Raw genomic sequence first — 15154 nt, 5'->3', positions numbered from 1 at the left:
TTTCTTTGGGGCGAATGAAATGGTTACCTTAAAACTTGGGTCTTCGACAGCACAATTCACAAAGCCTAAATAAAAAGAGCTGTGCATGTACACTTACAGGATTGCTCCTACGTTTGGGCAAAGTATTTGGAATTCACAAATAATCTGAGAAGCACTCTTGGATTTGTGCAGTATTCCTGAATTTCCCAGAGTGCTCATATGTTCACATTTTATTAGTGCAGAATTTCGACTAGGTAGAAAATATGGCATGGGTAAATCTTGCAGAAGGTGTGCTTGCCTTTTTCTCTGTGGTGGAAAACTGCTTTCCCAATGTAGAAACCCTTTTTCACATAACCACAAGAAATATGACGGGGTACCTTTCAGTTGCAAACCTAGGATGCAGAGTAGTGTGTGTTTTGAGGGGGAACTAACCAGTAAATGACATGCAAGTTTGTTTCTTAAGAATGCAGAAAATTCACCACCCTGGTGGATTGTCCTATCCATAAATTCATTTTGCTGGAGTGTAAAATTCTTTGTATTCTTTTTCCGTGAATTAGATTGTGGACTGGGCCTCGCAAATTGCTGCTTGTTGGGCGTGTTGTAGAAAACAAAACGCTTATTGATCAATGAGGTCAGCAGACACATCCAGCCTTCTATATCTTGTGACCATACATTTTTTATTTTCCTCAGCATGGAATCTATTTTCACATGCTTCGATCCTCGTGCCAAAAATGCCTAAAGTATCTAAATTCTGGGAAATGGAGCAGAAGTTCTTTGGGGAGCCTTAAACGTACTGTTACTAGTTAAATCTTTGTTTCTAAATTGGAGACGCGTGCTGGTATTCCCAGATTTGACATATTTCCATGTCCCCATCAGTATGCATTTCATGAACATTCTTGCTGTCTGTCATTTGTATATTCAAAACCAGTGTGGGATATCACTATTTGGAAAGTCATACTCTGGACTAACATAAGGCGCCCCATTGCTCTAATAATAGCAACTTGTTCGCTACAAATACAAAATGACTACAATTATGGTTTATTTAGTGAATCTGTTGTGCTTGTGTCTTATGGTACCAGTGCGCCACATAGGGTAGCGACGGGGCCAGTATCTTACCAGCAGGGCTGGTATTTTCTTGTCATTTCTTGTCATAGCTGGTGGTACAAATTGTGAAACTCTGCAAAAGCTGGTACTTTACCACAGTGAAATGTAAGCTTAACACAGCAAATAGACGAACAAAATACTTCAAATGTGCCTTACGAGTTACCTAAGCTCTTCCTAAATTAGTATTAAAATAAACAAATGCAGAATAGAATAGATTTTTCCTCTCATTCGTACTGAAGTGCAAGATCTTGACCCTTTCAGAATCTCAATCCGTGATCAAATGACCGATATTTTGCTCTCAAAAAGGTGGCAATTTCTTACTGTGAAGAAACTTTGAAGACATGGAAGAAAGAGTACGGCGACTATGAGGAAATGCGTGTATATTTTTTCTTGTCACGTTTTGTGGACTCGAAGACAAAAAAAAGTCTCATTATAGCCTGTTTAATGGGCAGGTTGTCATGGCAGCTGCAAGGCAAAGGAATGCGCTGGCCTTGGTAAATAGAAACTGGCTCCCGTAGAGGCCAAGACACAAGAGCACACCGTGCGCCAGCTGGAGCCGTCCGGAGCCGTGCATGGGTCTCTCTGTGGGCGCGCTCTCCAGGACGTCGTTTGGGGTCCCAGGCACTCAGGGAGCCGAGCCCTGCCTCCTAGTAGCGTGTGGAGCGGCGAGGGCTGAGCTCCACCTTCTGAGTGGCGGAAGGAATGGGCGCTGCCACAGACGGCTCAGGACAGACCTGAAATACTAGCCCGCCGCGCGGAGCGCGCTCTCTTGTGCAGGTGCGCGCGAGCCTGTGTGTGTGTGCTGCGCGCGCTCTGTCCTCGCGCGCCACACGTTTAACCATGGATTGAACCCCGAGGGCGAGAAGGAAGTACAGGACAGGTACAGGGAAGGGGCAAAGGGGCTTTTCGAGGGAAGGGGGCGGTGGGGGTTCTCATGTGGGGGTTTATGACTGAACAGTGCCTGTGGGGACTATTTTCAGCGGGCGCCGGTCATGCACCAGCCACGGACAAAGCGAGCGAGATCTGGCTGCCAAGTGAAGGCAAACGTGCGTTAGCGACGCTACTGGCACTTTCACGCCGTTCGGCGGCTTGACGTGCTATACGAGAACGACTTTATTTCAAAAACACCTGCTCCTTGTGGGCCTGGGACGGTGGTTTTCCCAGAGACGTCTTGTGCAGACCTGCTTAGTTTTTCAATGACAGTTCATATTGTTCATTCGATCAATCGTCAGGTTTTAATTCAGTCATCTCTATTGCCTCCCATAACTTAAGGCTGTGTAAGCTTTGCGCTGTTCTGTTTTTGATGTTTTGGTGTAGTCTGTAGTGAGATATAGGCACCACGAGAAACTATTTTATTTGTGTGTACAATAGGACATTTACTTGCCGCTCACATTTGCTTTCATCGCCGATTTTCATGTATGTTAGAACATTAGAATAAACACAAAACAAGACAGAGCGTGCTGCGCGTGTTCACGGGCGCGTACACAGACCCCAATCGGCGCGTGCCCTGGTCTGTATCACTTGGCAGGCAAGACGGTAACAATAGGTCTCGCTGGTGACTGCGTCGCCATGTACGAGACCTAAAAATGAAAGTGGGGATTGGTTTTACAAATTCAGGAAGGAATAATATCTACAACCTTAGTTTTACTAAGAGCTCATACACTCTCAATCCTGGTGTTGTTGGAGCGCAGGGCCGTACTCATTCCTCATTTTACACGAACCTGTCTGGTAGATAGTTTTGATAGTAATGTTTCATCTTGGGCTAAATACCCCCCCTCCCCTTCAAACACTGAGGCTAAGAAGGGGCGAGAAAGAGAGAGAGAGGGGATTAAAACATTACTAATTGTAAGGATTTATTACTAAAAGTATTATAAACAAGGTATAAATAACTAGAAGAGCAACTGTCACGACCCAGTACTCTCTGATCTGAGGTGCACAAGGAACACTTTACCCCTCCCACTGTCCCTGGTTTCAGTCCTGATGTAGTTGGAGCGCAGGGCCGAACTCACTCCTAGTTTTACACTGACCTGTCTGGTAGATGGATTTAATAGTAATGTTTCAGCTTGTGGTAAATTCTCCCCCACACCTGATAGTGCCTCAAACAGGCTAAAACTAACCTTGGAACACGCATGTAAGAAACGGATGGAGGCGAGAAGCTGCACTCATAGTCAATGAATGTTATGTTATGTTATGTTATTTATTTTTATATAGCGCGCAGATGCCACAGCAAAGGGGCGTCCCGGCGCTTCTGGAGACCAATAACACAACGCATCAGAAAACGGAAAAGAAAAGAGGCCTAAATTGTGGAAAAAAGAAAAGTTTTAAGTGCCTTCCTAAAAGGGAGTAAATCAGAGATGGAACGAAGCGAAGCTGGCAGAGAATTCCAAAGTGTTGCTGCCAACACTGAGAAGGAGCGTCCGCCCATTCGAGATTTTTTAAAACGTGGCACAATGGCAAGATTGGAACCGGCGGAGCGAAGGGCTCTTGCTGGGACATAGTGCTGAATAGTCTGTGCAAGAATGGGAGGAGAAGCTGTTTTGAGAATTTTAAAAGTTAAGCAAAGAGCTTTAAACTTAATTCTCTGCCCCACCGGCAGCCAATGGAGATCTTGGATAGTCCGACGTGCCGAGACAAACTTCGGGAGACCGACAAGCATCCTAGCAGCCGCGTTCTGGACTCTCTGAAGACGAGATAGCTCTGCCTGATTTAGGCCCAGAAACAAGGAGCTAGCATAGTCCAGCCTGGTAAGAACCAGAGCTTGGACGATAATTTGTCTGGTCTCTGCGTCGAAAAACTTAAAAATTGGTCGCAGACACTGCAAAGTACCAAAGCAGGTGCCAGCCACCCGTTTTGTATGGGAGATAAAAGATAGTTTATTATCAACCCAGACCCCGAGATTTCTAACCTCAGTCACGGGGGAAGGAACGGGGCCAAGATCAGAAGGCCACCACTGATCTCCCCATAATCCCCTTTCCCTACCAAAAATAATGACCTCAGTCTTAGAGGCATTTAGTTGGAGCCGGTTGTTCGCCAACCAGCCAGCCACAGCTTTTAGAGCTGACTGGAAAGTGGGGGCATCCATATTGGAGTCGCCATTGAGTGCCACCGCCAACTGCGTGTCATCGGCGTATGACACCAAGGAGAGGCCAAAATTGTGGGCTACCTCCGCTAATGGCTGAACATATAAGTTAAACAAGGTAGGGCTAAGGGCCGACCCTTGGGGAACACCCTGAAGTATGGAACGAGAAGCAGAAACAAAAGGAGGGGTGGAGACCTTGAAGGCTCGATCCTTAAGGAAGGAACGAAACCATTCAAGTGCCATCCCTCCAACTCCTGCCTCCATCAGGCGATGTAAAAGAATCTGGTGAGACACCGTGTCGAAGGCGGCACTAAGATCCAAAAGGATCAGTGCCGCCGTCTGACCCATGTCCAACAGATTCCTGATGTGCTCCACCACAGCCAAAAGGGCAGTTTCAGTGCTATGACCTGCACGAAACCCATTTTGGGAATTATCTAATATATTCACTTCCTGCAGGTGAGATGATAAAATAGCGTTAGCATGTGATTCTGCTAACTTGGCTGGCCAGGGGAGAAGAGAAATAGGTCGGTAGTGTTCAGGCTTGGTGGGATCAAGGGCGGGTTTTTTAAGAATTGGAACGACCGTCGCCTGTTTCCATGCCTTAGGAACACTGCCCGTGCTGAAGGACAAATTAATAAGATCATGCAAAACAGGGTAGCAACATTCAGCAGATTCCCTGAATTGAATGGGTCTCATGGGGTCGTCTGAGGAGCCTGATTTAACTTTTGTCGTCAAGGCTAGAAACTCATCCCAGGTCGGACTTGGAATGATCAGTAATGGTTTATGAACCAATGACGTAGGACTTTCCTCCACACTGTGGAGTTGAGAAAATGACCTATAGATAGCCTCCACCTTTTCGACAAAAAACGAGGCTAAATCCTCACAGTGAGTCATAGAGGGTTGAAGAGCAGTAGCATCACTCCTTTTACTAGTAAGGTCCTTACACACCCTGAAGATGACCTTAGTGGGGTTGGTACTATTCTTTATTTCTTGAGAGTAAAAAGCAGCCCTAGCCGCGCATATGGCCCGGTGATACACTCTAGTGCAGGCCCTATAGGCTGCCTTGAGGTCAGTATCATACGTTTTGCGCCACGCGCGCTCGGCTTTTTTACAAGAGCCTTTAAGTTTCTTTAAGGACTCATCATACCAGGGGCTAGAAGGACTAGATCTTGTCTTACTCCATTTAGCCGGGATAAGCAGATCTAATGAGTGATTTAACCACTCACAGAAGCTGTCATAGCCGCGAGAAACTTCAATAGGCGGAAGAGGATGAAATTTCATCAATAACTGATGGAAATGCTCTAAGTTTAGGTTCTTCCAAGAGCGTCTGAAACTGGCTGGGGAGTTGTTTTTTGGAAGAGAAAAGGTAGTTATGATACTAAACTCAATCAGATGATGATCGGTCCAAGCCATGGGTCTGGGAGGAAACACTGAAATATTCATACCAAGATTCGTCAAGACAGGATCTATTAGATGTCCACCGGTATGAGTTGGTGATTGTACCATTTGGATCAGTTGAAACGCTTCAAAATCAGCTAACAGGCCTTGGACCGAGTTAGAAAGAGGAATATCCATATGCATGTTCAGATCACCAATGATTGTAAAATTGGCAGTTTTTAAAGCTAAGGAGGAAATCACCTCCGGAAGACTTTGACGAAAAGCGACGTCAGGACCGGGAGGCCTATAAATTAGTAGTCCCGAAAAGGTGAAATGGGGATTCACAGAGATGTTAAAAAAAGCACTCTCGCAACCGGCTATGGTGATAGGTTTCCAAATGCAGGGGTAGCATGTTTTCACCGCGACTGCAATACCTCCACCTCTCGCCTTGCGGGGAAGAGAGTGAAAAGTGTAGCCCACAGGAAGGGCTAGGTTAATGACCGCCATAGACTGATCATGTAACCAAGTTTCCGTAAGGAAGAGGCTTTCCGGATTATCATCGGTGATCAAAGAATGGACTTCCAAGGAGTGACATGACAATGATCTAACATTCAGATGCATGACTTTCAGAGTCGATTGATTAACTGTGCCTACAGTACCTACTAATTGATTGTCCGATGTGGGCCTTGAACGAAGACTCTTAATAAGCAAGGGTATAGGAAGTTTAAAAGGGCAAGATGGACACTGGAAAGGTCCGCTAAGAGGATCCAGAAACCCATGGCAGCAGTCACATACCTGATGTTGCAATAATCGCAAGGTCTCAGAGGTAATCATCCTGAGTACGCCAGAGTCCCCTGCCCTAGCCCTGCCTTAGCGCTGACGGGCGCAGACGGGCAGGACTCTGGCGAGACTCAGGCGTAGCGAAGGCGCGACCGCTGCGCTGGACCGCTGCGCTCCAAGCTCGCATTAAATAGGTGAAGGCGGTAACAAGCGCTAGCGCGCTAACCCCCAGCAGGGAAGGAACCAGCCTTCCCAAGATGGCGTCGTCGTCACGTCGTAGTCACGTGACACAGGAACCCAGGAGCCCGGACCCGCTAAGTTGCGGTGCTGTACTTAGTTTTATAGTGCGGTAAGGGCCAGGGGGGGGGGTCGCGGCAATAGCGGAGTAAAAGCAGGGCAAATAAGAACTCAGGTGAACAAAAATACAAAATAGGGTGTTTTAAAATATAAAGCGCGAGTCACAGCGCAGCGCGGTTCAGTAATGACACTGAGCGCCCAAAACGCGGTGGTCACCTTCTCCAGGCTGAACCCGAGTGCAAGCTCACCTTAAATAGGTGAAGGCGGTAACAAGCGCTAGCGCGCTAACCCCCAGCAGGGAAGGAACCAGCCTTCCCAAGATGGCGTCGTCGTCACGTCGTAGTCACGTGACACAGGAACCCAGGAGCCCGGACCCGCTAAGTTGCGGTACTGTACTTAGTTTTATAGTGCGGTAAGGGCCAGGGGGGGTCGCGGCAATAGCGGAGTAAAAGCAGGGCAAATAAGAACTCAGGTGAACAAAAATACAAAATAGGGTGTTTTAAAATATAAAGCGCGAGTCACAGCGCAGCGCGGTTCAGTAATGACACTGAGCGCCCAAAACGCGGTGGTCACCTTCTCCAGAATACAGAGGAAAATATTAAATGCAGATGAGACAGAAAAGTCCTGCCCTCCCGGCCTCTGCTCCTTACCCGATCTTCTGCAGCCGGGTGTCCGGGTGCTTCAGGGCGTCACAGATTAGGGTCGCACCAGCGTCACCCAGGGGATTGACATGCAGGTCCAGTTCCAGCAAAGAGCGGCTGGAGCGAAGGGCAGCGGCCAGAGCTGCACAGGAAGCACCGGTTATCTCACAGCCACAGAGGCTAAGAAGGTGCGAGAAAGAGAGAGAGAGAGAGAGAGGGGGGATTAAAACATTGATAATTCTAAGGATTAATTACTCAAAGTATTAAAACCAAGGTATAAATATTCAGAACAGCAGCTGCCGTGGCCCAGTGCTCTCTGAACTGAGGTGCTCAAGAAACACTTTACCCCTCCCACTGTCCCCTGGTTTCAGTCCTGATGTTGTTGGAGCGCAGGGCAGCACTCGCTCCTAGTTTTACACAGACCCGTCTTGTAGATACAGAAAAGCCCCTCCCCTGCCTCTGCTCCTTACCTGATCTTCTGCAGCCGAGTGTCTGGGTGCTTTAAGGCATCACAGAGAAGGGACGCACCAGCGACACCCAGGACATTGCCACCCAGGTACAGTTCCAGCAAAGAGCGGTTGGAGCGAAGGACAGCGGCCAGAGCTGCACAGGAATCACCGGTTATCCCACACTGACTGAGGCTAAGAAGGTGCGAAAAAGAGAAGGAGAGGGATTACAATCATTAATAAGTCTAAGGGTTTATTACTCAAAGTATTAAAAGCAAGGTATAAATAATCAGAACAGGGGCTGTCATGGCCCAGTACTCTCTGATCTGAGCAGGGACGGCCACTGTGTTAGGGCGTAGGAGCGCCACCCCACGGCTTTCTCACAGTGCGAGAAGCAGAAATAAAATGGTATTTTAAATACCATTTTATTTTCTGCTTCTCGTGCTGCGTGTGCTGCCTTGCACCACTCACAGTGGTGCAAGGCACTCCTCCCTGCTCCTTTAGCAATGCTTGTTTGTCGAGATTTCTAGTAAGCGGTCCAAAAAGTCTGCCAAAATGGCGGATTAGCCACAGTTCATGTGAGACAGGCGCGTGCACAAACCAGCCACGTCACAAACCACCATTTGTCTGTGCCTTGCTTCAGACTTCAAAGGCTGCCGCTCCCCCGCCCCCCCATCAGACTTCAAAGGAATGCGCTCCCGCTCCCCCGCCACAGCAATGCCGAGAGCTTGTTATACAAAGGACTCGTCACAGTGGAGACTTTTCACTATGTCATCATACGTCACCACTTGGTGGGTGATACCATGTGTTTCAGGTAAACCGCGAGAGCAGCCAAGGCGCAGATATTATCCCATTTCTTGAGAAAATCTGACTATTATTCATGAAAAGGATCCTGCGATGAACCCGAGAGAGAATCTTATGCTACCCGACCGACATTGTACTCCAACAGCAGTCTCTCCTCTGCTGCAGAGGAGGCCTCCCCTCTGCACGTACCGTGAGCCTTGTGACATCACATTGCAGGTCCCGTGTTATCATAAAAGTTGCATTCTCATGATTCTCCTGCGGTGCTGCTGTGAAGCCACAGACCTTTAACATACATTTTAGAATGCAGGATTTCTCAGTCTTCATTTATAATAAATATTTTCACCTAAAGGCTCGTTGCCACAACCTGCTTGCACAGTGCTGTTTTGATCTACATATTAAAAGATTTTGCTGGGCTACATCCAAATGCTGGGACTGGCCTACTCCCTTCTCCTGCCAGTAATTCCCATCACATCTTTCAAGAAGGTCAAATATCAGTAGGAATAATCCCTGCCGGTGCTGCACTGGCCCTGTCGGCACAGGAATTGTTAACCCGGTAAGCTGAAGAACTGAAGTCTTCTTTTCTTTCTGGTGAGGCCGCAGTCGTCACTTTTCATCCGGGGCCTTTTATCCACCTCCCAGCACCCCCCATGGGACTGATATGCTTTCTGGGCGGTGCTGCAACACCAGCAGCACGGAATTCGGAATTGCCGTGTCTGAGGGCGGAAGTGCAAACTACGAAGGCGGGCAGCTTGTTAATTATGGATAGGACTCAAATCAAAAACATGTCCCTTCAAGGTATTTTATGCTGCTGAAGTCGATAAAATGGTAGGGTGACCAGGACTACAGATTTCGACCGGCTGCTGCAGCATTGTCTACTTCTGACCGGTGAACCAAAACAAAAAATATTTATTACTGTCCTGCTTTTTAGAGAGGGGCGGGTAAAAAATGTTGGGAGTGTTTTTTAGCCATTTAGCAAACACACGGACACTTAGCAGTTTTTTTCTCCAAATTTTAACTAATTTATATGCAAGGTAAACTGACCTAATTAACAGGCATGATTCTGTGTTTAAAAATTGCATTTTACGTCTGTTTTGCCTGCCTGCTCTGTTATTCTTTCATAAGGAGCACAGCCCGTCTGTGCGCTCTATTTCAATACAGCTCAGTGCACCATTGCACTTTCCTCTCTTAACATCTAATTTACACATCACTGCGAACCTACCTTTAGATGTCTAACTCTCAATCAGCTCTCTGCCCCTATCTTCTTCTCAAATCTCACTCTTACTCTCCCTCTTACTCAGCATCTCCCAAAATCTCTTTCCCACACTCTCTTTTCCTCCATCCCCTGTCTCCCCTCTCCCCTCCCTACCTTGTAGTGTAGTTCCTATATTCCCAATTGGCTCTGCGCATTGGAATAATATACCCTGCAGCTTAGACGTAGAACTTATGTCGACTAGGTCTCTGCCAAATATATTAGACTTAATTGTGAGTGCCAGCTAGCTCAGAGGTCACTAGAAACTTTCTCGAATAAACAAGAAGGGTTTAGTTTCTGACAACCATATAACATGACAACTTTGTTTCCCCAGAATGAAATGTATCTCTAGAGCCGCGGAAACAATAGACGGGTATTTCACTCAGTCAGATGTGCATGCTTCGTTTCACCAGAGTTGCTTTAGAAATAGAGAGACGGGTATTTTCAATAAAAGGATTTATTGAACAGTCTTATTTCTTAAGCATAAGAAATGCACTGCTACAATTGAAATGCTGGTTAAGAAGTACAATGCATATAATACGAATAGTATTATAAAATAGTACTGTAAAAGCATGATATGGTTTCTAAGCAATAAACATAGAATACCTAAAATGCATAAAATACATACAATGATAAAAGAGTGGCTAAAAGTACTCAACTGGTGCTTCTAACATACGCCTACCCCGGTGTACCTAACCTAAGCCTAAGTTTAGTATTTCTCTGCCAAGAATCTGTTCAAGAATTCTCTAGGGGTCTAATCAGCTCCGTACCTTGGTTTTAGGATGATAGAGGTCTTGTATCTCTCTCTCGGGACTCTATCTCCCAGCAACCCGCAAGGGTAGCCTGGAAACACAGGAGCTGGATTTCTCGGCAGGAGAAAAGACAGCGTCTCTCAGTGCGTCGGTTAGAGGGTCGGATTCCTTCGGCACTTGCAGCAGCAGGGCGTCGGGCAAGTAGTTAGTCGATCTGCTCCCAAACCCCCGTGTGTTTGACTTGGCAAATGTAGGCATATTTATACCTTGAAGGTGCCGAGTTTGACGTAATATTGGACATAATATCATCACTAGTGCCTTAGTTCCTTGAAAACCCCAGGATTTCTTGGATAAATTAGTATTCAAGCAGGGGGAAGTTCCTGAGTGCTGGAGGCTGGTTTTACCAAGAAATCATTGTGGATTCTCGGAGTTTAGTGGAGTAGCCCTGCTGTATTTGGGCTGCCCAGGCTAAGACTAAATAAGGCAATGATTCTTTATGCCTCTATAAGGACTGTGTGAATTATACCTATATATGGGCATGAATCGGGAAAAATTACACTAGGGTCCTGGATTCCCACATAACACCCACTCCACAATTATTAAGTTCAATAACATCTAAGCACTGAACATATCTGAAGCAAAGTGTTCCCAATCCCACCCCAAAACACAAAAATGTATTTCTGAATAGGTATGTTAACATGAAATGAGTATACTGTATGCAAAAGTCATAGGAATTAACTGAAATCGAGCATATATCATGAACATATATTCTTCCATTAAAAAAGAAAGTGCACTATGCGTCTGAGCGTCTGGGATGACTCTGGACGACGAAGGGGTTTGACTGCTGGGATACGATTGGTATTTGTAGAGTGGGTGATGTATGTGTGAATGGAGCGGTGAAGTCCTTCGAGACCCTTCGGAATGAATATGAACTGAGTGACAAGGAATTTTTTTAGATATTTGCAGGTCCGTCATGCCCTCGCTTCTGTCCTGACTTCTGATGCCGCTCTCCCCGAATCCTCCCCCCTCGAGGATCGTATCCTGGACGGCCATCTCCCCGATAGCACTATCTCCTTGATTTACAAGAAGCTGATTCACAATCGCGCCGACTTGCTCGTTCAACTCAGGGAGGCTTGGGTCGGCGACGGGCTGGAATTGGATGACGAAGATTGGCAGTCGGCTCTGTCTTCTCCGAAGGAGGTCGCCATTCCCGCCCGCCTCCGTCTGGTTCAGCTTAAGATCCTCCACCGGGTGTACGTCACCGGTCCTCGTTTGGTTGCGATGGGCTTTTCCCCGGATGGCCTGTGCAAGCGTGGGATGAGTGCTACGTTTCTTCATGTTATTTGGGAGTGTCCGAGGGTGGCTGCCTATTGGACGGAGGTGCTTGCGGTGATGGCTGATGTGACTGGAATTGCGCTGTTGCCAGAGGCCCGGAGATGCCTGTTGAATGTGTGGGAACCCACCGACTACTCGGTAGCCCAGACCAGATGGGCGACCCTGGGATATATGATTGCAAAGCGTGACATAGCGCAACTTTGGGGCTCCCACAGGCCCCCCAGTGTCTCTGTGTGGGAAGACAACATGGACTGGTCTATGTTTCGCGAGAAGACTGCTTACACAGCCAGGGGCAGGCCTAGGGCATGGACGAAGATCTGGAGTCAGTGGAACGCCTATCACGGTGATATTTGCGCTCCTCCCTTGGTTGAAACCCCTGATGTTATCCTGTCTCCCTAGGCCGACGTTCCTGGACTTTCGTATACTGTCCCTTGATTTGATTGACCTCCCCGCAGTCCCCCCTGCCCTGCCTTCTCCTGTTGATTGTGACTTTGGATTCCTGATTAGTGGGGTTTCCCTCCCCCTCCTGGGCTGACTCCGTTTATTATGCATTCGCCTTTTAGATGTTTGTTTGTTTCTGTGTGTATAAAATGGAAAATTGTCTTCTCCTGTTTTATAGTGTGGGCGACATCTTGTATCCGGTCTGTGCCTGCCCGCCGGAAAGGCTCTTATTGTTTTTATTACGTTGTGCTTTGCTTTTAGCGGCCAGCCCGTGCGGTTGTAGGCCCATCTCTGTAACTTTGATTTTGTTGCTCAATAAAAGTTTTTAACCAAAAAAGAAAGTGCAGTCATCAATCGATACCTGAGATCTGTCCCATAGCATACATTTTTTAACAGTGTTCTTGTTATTCGAGGTTGAAGCCAAATATTGTTATTCTAAGGAATTTCAAAAACATGAAATCTTGTTCTCTAAGAATAGTTCTACTTTAAGCAGATTACTCTGTGCCAAAAGTTCTATTTTGGAAAAAGTTTAAATTAGTCGTTTTGTTTTTAAACAATGAAGGCCAAATTGCAGAGTTCAGGGAACGCTGTGTGAAATAATCAAACGTTATTCTCAGGAGTGTCAGAAGAGTCGGGAGAAAACATCAGATCATCTAGGCTCGAAAAGAAATAGTCTAACGTGGTAGGTGAAAGTTGAACCACTTCATTTAGTAGATCAAATGTGCAGAAGTGGGGAGCATCGCCATCAGCGTTTGATGCACTAGCAATGTCCGTAGTAGACGTTACCTGTATGCCTGTAGTTTCTCGTATCTCACTCTCAGCCAAACTCGCCGGTGAGATCTCAACGAATGCTGTCATCAGAATTGGCAGCCTTTGGGGACAACACGATGCATGAGCCATTACAGGACCTAGCAAAGCGTCAACATCCGCAGGCAGGACCGATGGAAGTGTAAGACAGATGTCCAACACGCATTCTTCTCCGCAAAGCAGGCATCGAAGAACAGGTAAGATGCAATCTTGCCAGATTGGTCTGAACGATAGAAACCAGGTGGTGTTCAGATCTCTTAAATGAGCCAAGCCAAGAATCTGGGAAAATCGCTCACGATATCTTATGGCAAGGAGGCATTGTTCCATGGTTAATTAATTTCAAAAAAGCTGGGCTGTTCCTGAATTTTTAAGGAATGTACAGGTCCCTGTGTTGTGCAGGATGTAGTAGGGCCTCATTGAGTCCTACGGTTGTGCATCCATTTTGTTGGATGTAATGCCCTCACACACCCTTTCAGGTGTCATGCTTCATCATCTGGGCTTTGCTCCTCGTTGGATCGGCGGTGCAATACCCAACGGGCAACCCCTCAAAGAGGGGCTCTTTGGCGGAGAACTTTTCCCAACTGCTGTTTAGATGAAGTGCGGGTGTGGGGCCAGGAGTGCGTAGACGTGTGAAAGTGGGTTAAAATAAAGCTAGGGGTACCATTAATGACTTTTATTCTGGGGGTCCCCTGCTCTAATTAAAATGAGAACTATCCGGTACTCGTTGGAATTTATGCTTCCTGTTCACGAGTGACGGTTTAGTGTGTGCTATTTATTGGTCGACATGTTTCTCGCTCTAGTGCAATGGCTCGCGATTCTTCAGGACCTATAAGTAGAACAAATATCTAAGGTATCAACTGTCTACGTCAGTATAGTTAAATGTCTAATATTTAGGAAACATTTATTGTTCCATGGTTGTCTGATTGTCGCTGGTGGCTGGACTTGCCATAATGGAGCAGAAGGAATGAAAATAGAATTCCTGCTACTAGTCCCAAGATGAGAGGCAGGCCGGCGAACACAAAGTGCACGAAATTTAGAAAAATGCCGAGGACTGCTTCAAATGGTGTTAACAGTCCCGAAAGAATTGTCTTAAATACATGTGCGAAGCCGCTGGTATCAGACATGTTTAAGATTTGACTTAACATTTTTGCAAAATGTACTGGGCAGTTTGTTGATAATAATGCATGTATCTCTGCAGGAGACCTTGCTACTTGCAGATCATATGTTTCTCTAGACGAGGTCAGTGGCACATTTTTCTGTCAAAGAATGGCTTTCATTCTGCTTAAAGTATCAATTTGTATAGAAGAGATATTCAGTGAAGGCCATAGAGCCGTCTCCCTTCCTGTTTCACTTTTTGGATACAATACTTGCATACAACAAGTGACCGTGGACGACACAGTTACGAGATAACGTTTTCCTGGCAACATGCCACAACAGCTGTGATCATTCAGCATAACATAATTGCCATTGGATAGCTGCCCGAAAATCGGTATTATCGTAGTGGAGGGTGAAGCGAGAAGGTGGCATGAAAGGTTATTTGCAGAACCGTCGCAGGCCCCGTGTAAATTAATTTAATTGCACAAAAGTGTACCGCTTAGTGAGTTTTTACAATTCTTACCACTAAGGAATACTTCATGTCCCCCATTCCAACATCTGCATGTGTATGGTAAAACCCAGGTCGACTTAATGTATTCTTTACCCAACCTTTCATACAGGCCCACTGGTATATGCTCCAGACGATACTGAAACAGGAAACACGTTACTGGTATCGTAATGGAGCCATGAATTATCCATTCAATGACAGGTTTCTCAGAAACTGTTAATTGTAATCGTTCTAGTTTTTCAATGCTCAGCCATGTATAGTCTGCTCCTCTTTGTGCTAGAGAGATTTGTTTATCTGTAAGGTTAAATACAGAAAACAATGACGTTGTATTAATTTGATGCCATGGCACATAGCCCGAACGCAGATTTTGCAACGTCCAGCCTAGCAGCATGATAGAACGCAATTGAGACTGGCCATGTTGTAACAAGCAAGTCTTGTTCTATGATGTCAATAGCAGATG

General features: G+C 46.3%; 1 protein-coding gene across 1 annotated transcript in view; it reads right to left on the bottom strand.

Moving 5' to 3' along the window:
* Positions 1-15154, bottom strand: part of LOC144763074 (NACHT, LRR and PYD domains-containing protein 12-like) — a 699377-nt gene that overhangs the window by 114145 nt on the left and 570078 nt on the right. Inside the window, exons 9-10 of the mRNA XM_078648376.1 lie at positions 7728-7898; positions 7267-7437 (exon numbers count right to left, since the gene is read on the bottom strand). Of these exons, the coding sequence (XP_078504502.1) occupies positions 7267-7437; positions 7728-7898 (342 nt within the window). The remainder of the gene's footprint in view (positions 1-7266; positions 7438-7727; positions 7899-15154) is intronic.

The sequence above is a fragment of the Lissotriton helveticus genome, chromosome 6, assembly GCF_964261635.1.
Source record: "Lissotriton helveticus chromosome 6, aLisHel1.1, whole genome shotgun sequence".
Classification (NCBI taxonomy): domain Eukaryota; kingdom Metazoa; phylum Chordata; class Amphibia; order Caudata; family Salamandridae; genus Lissotriton; species Lissotriton helveticus.
The sequence above is the reverse complement of the archived record's forward strand: the minus strand, read 5'-3'. Positions and strand labels throughout refer to the sequence as shown.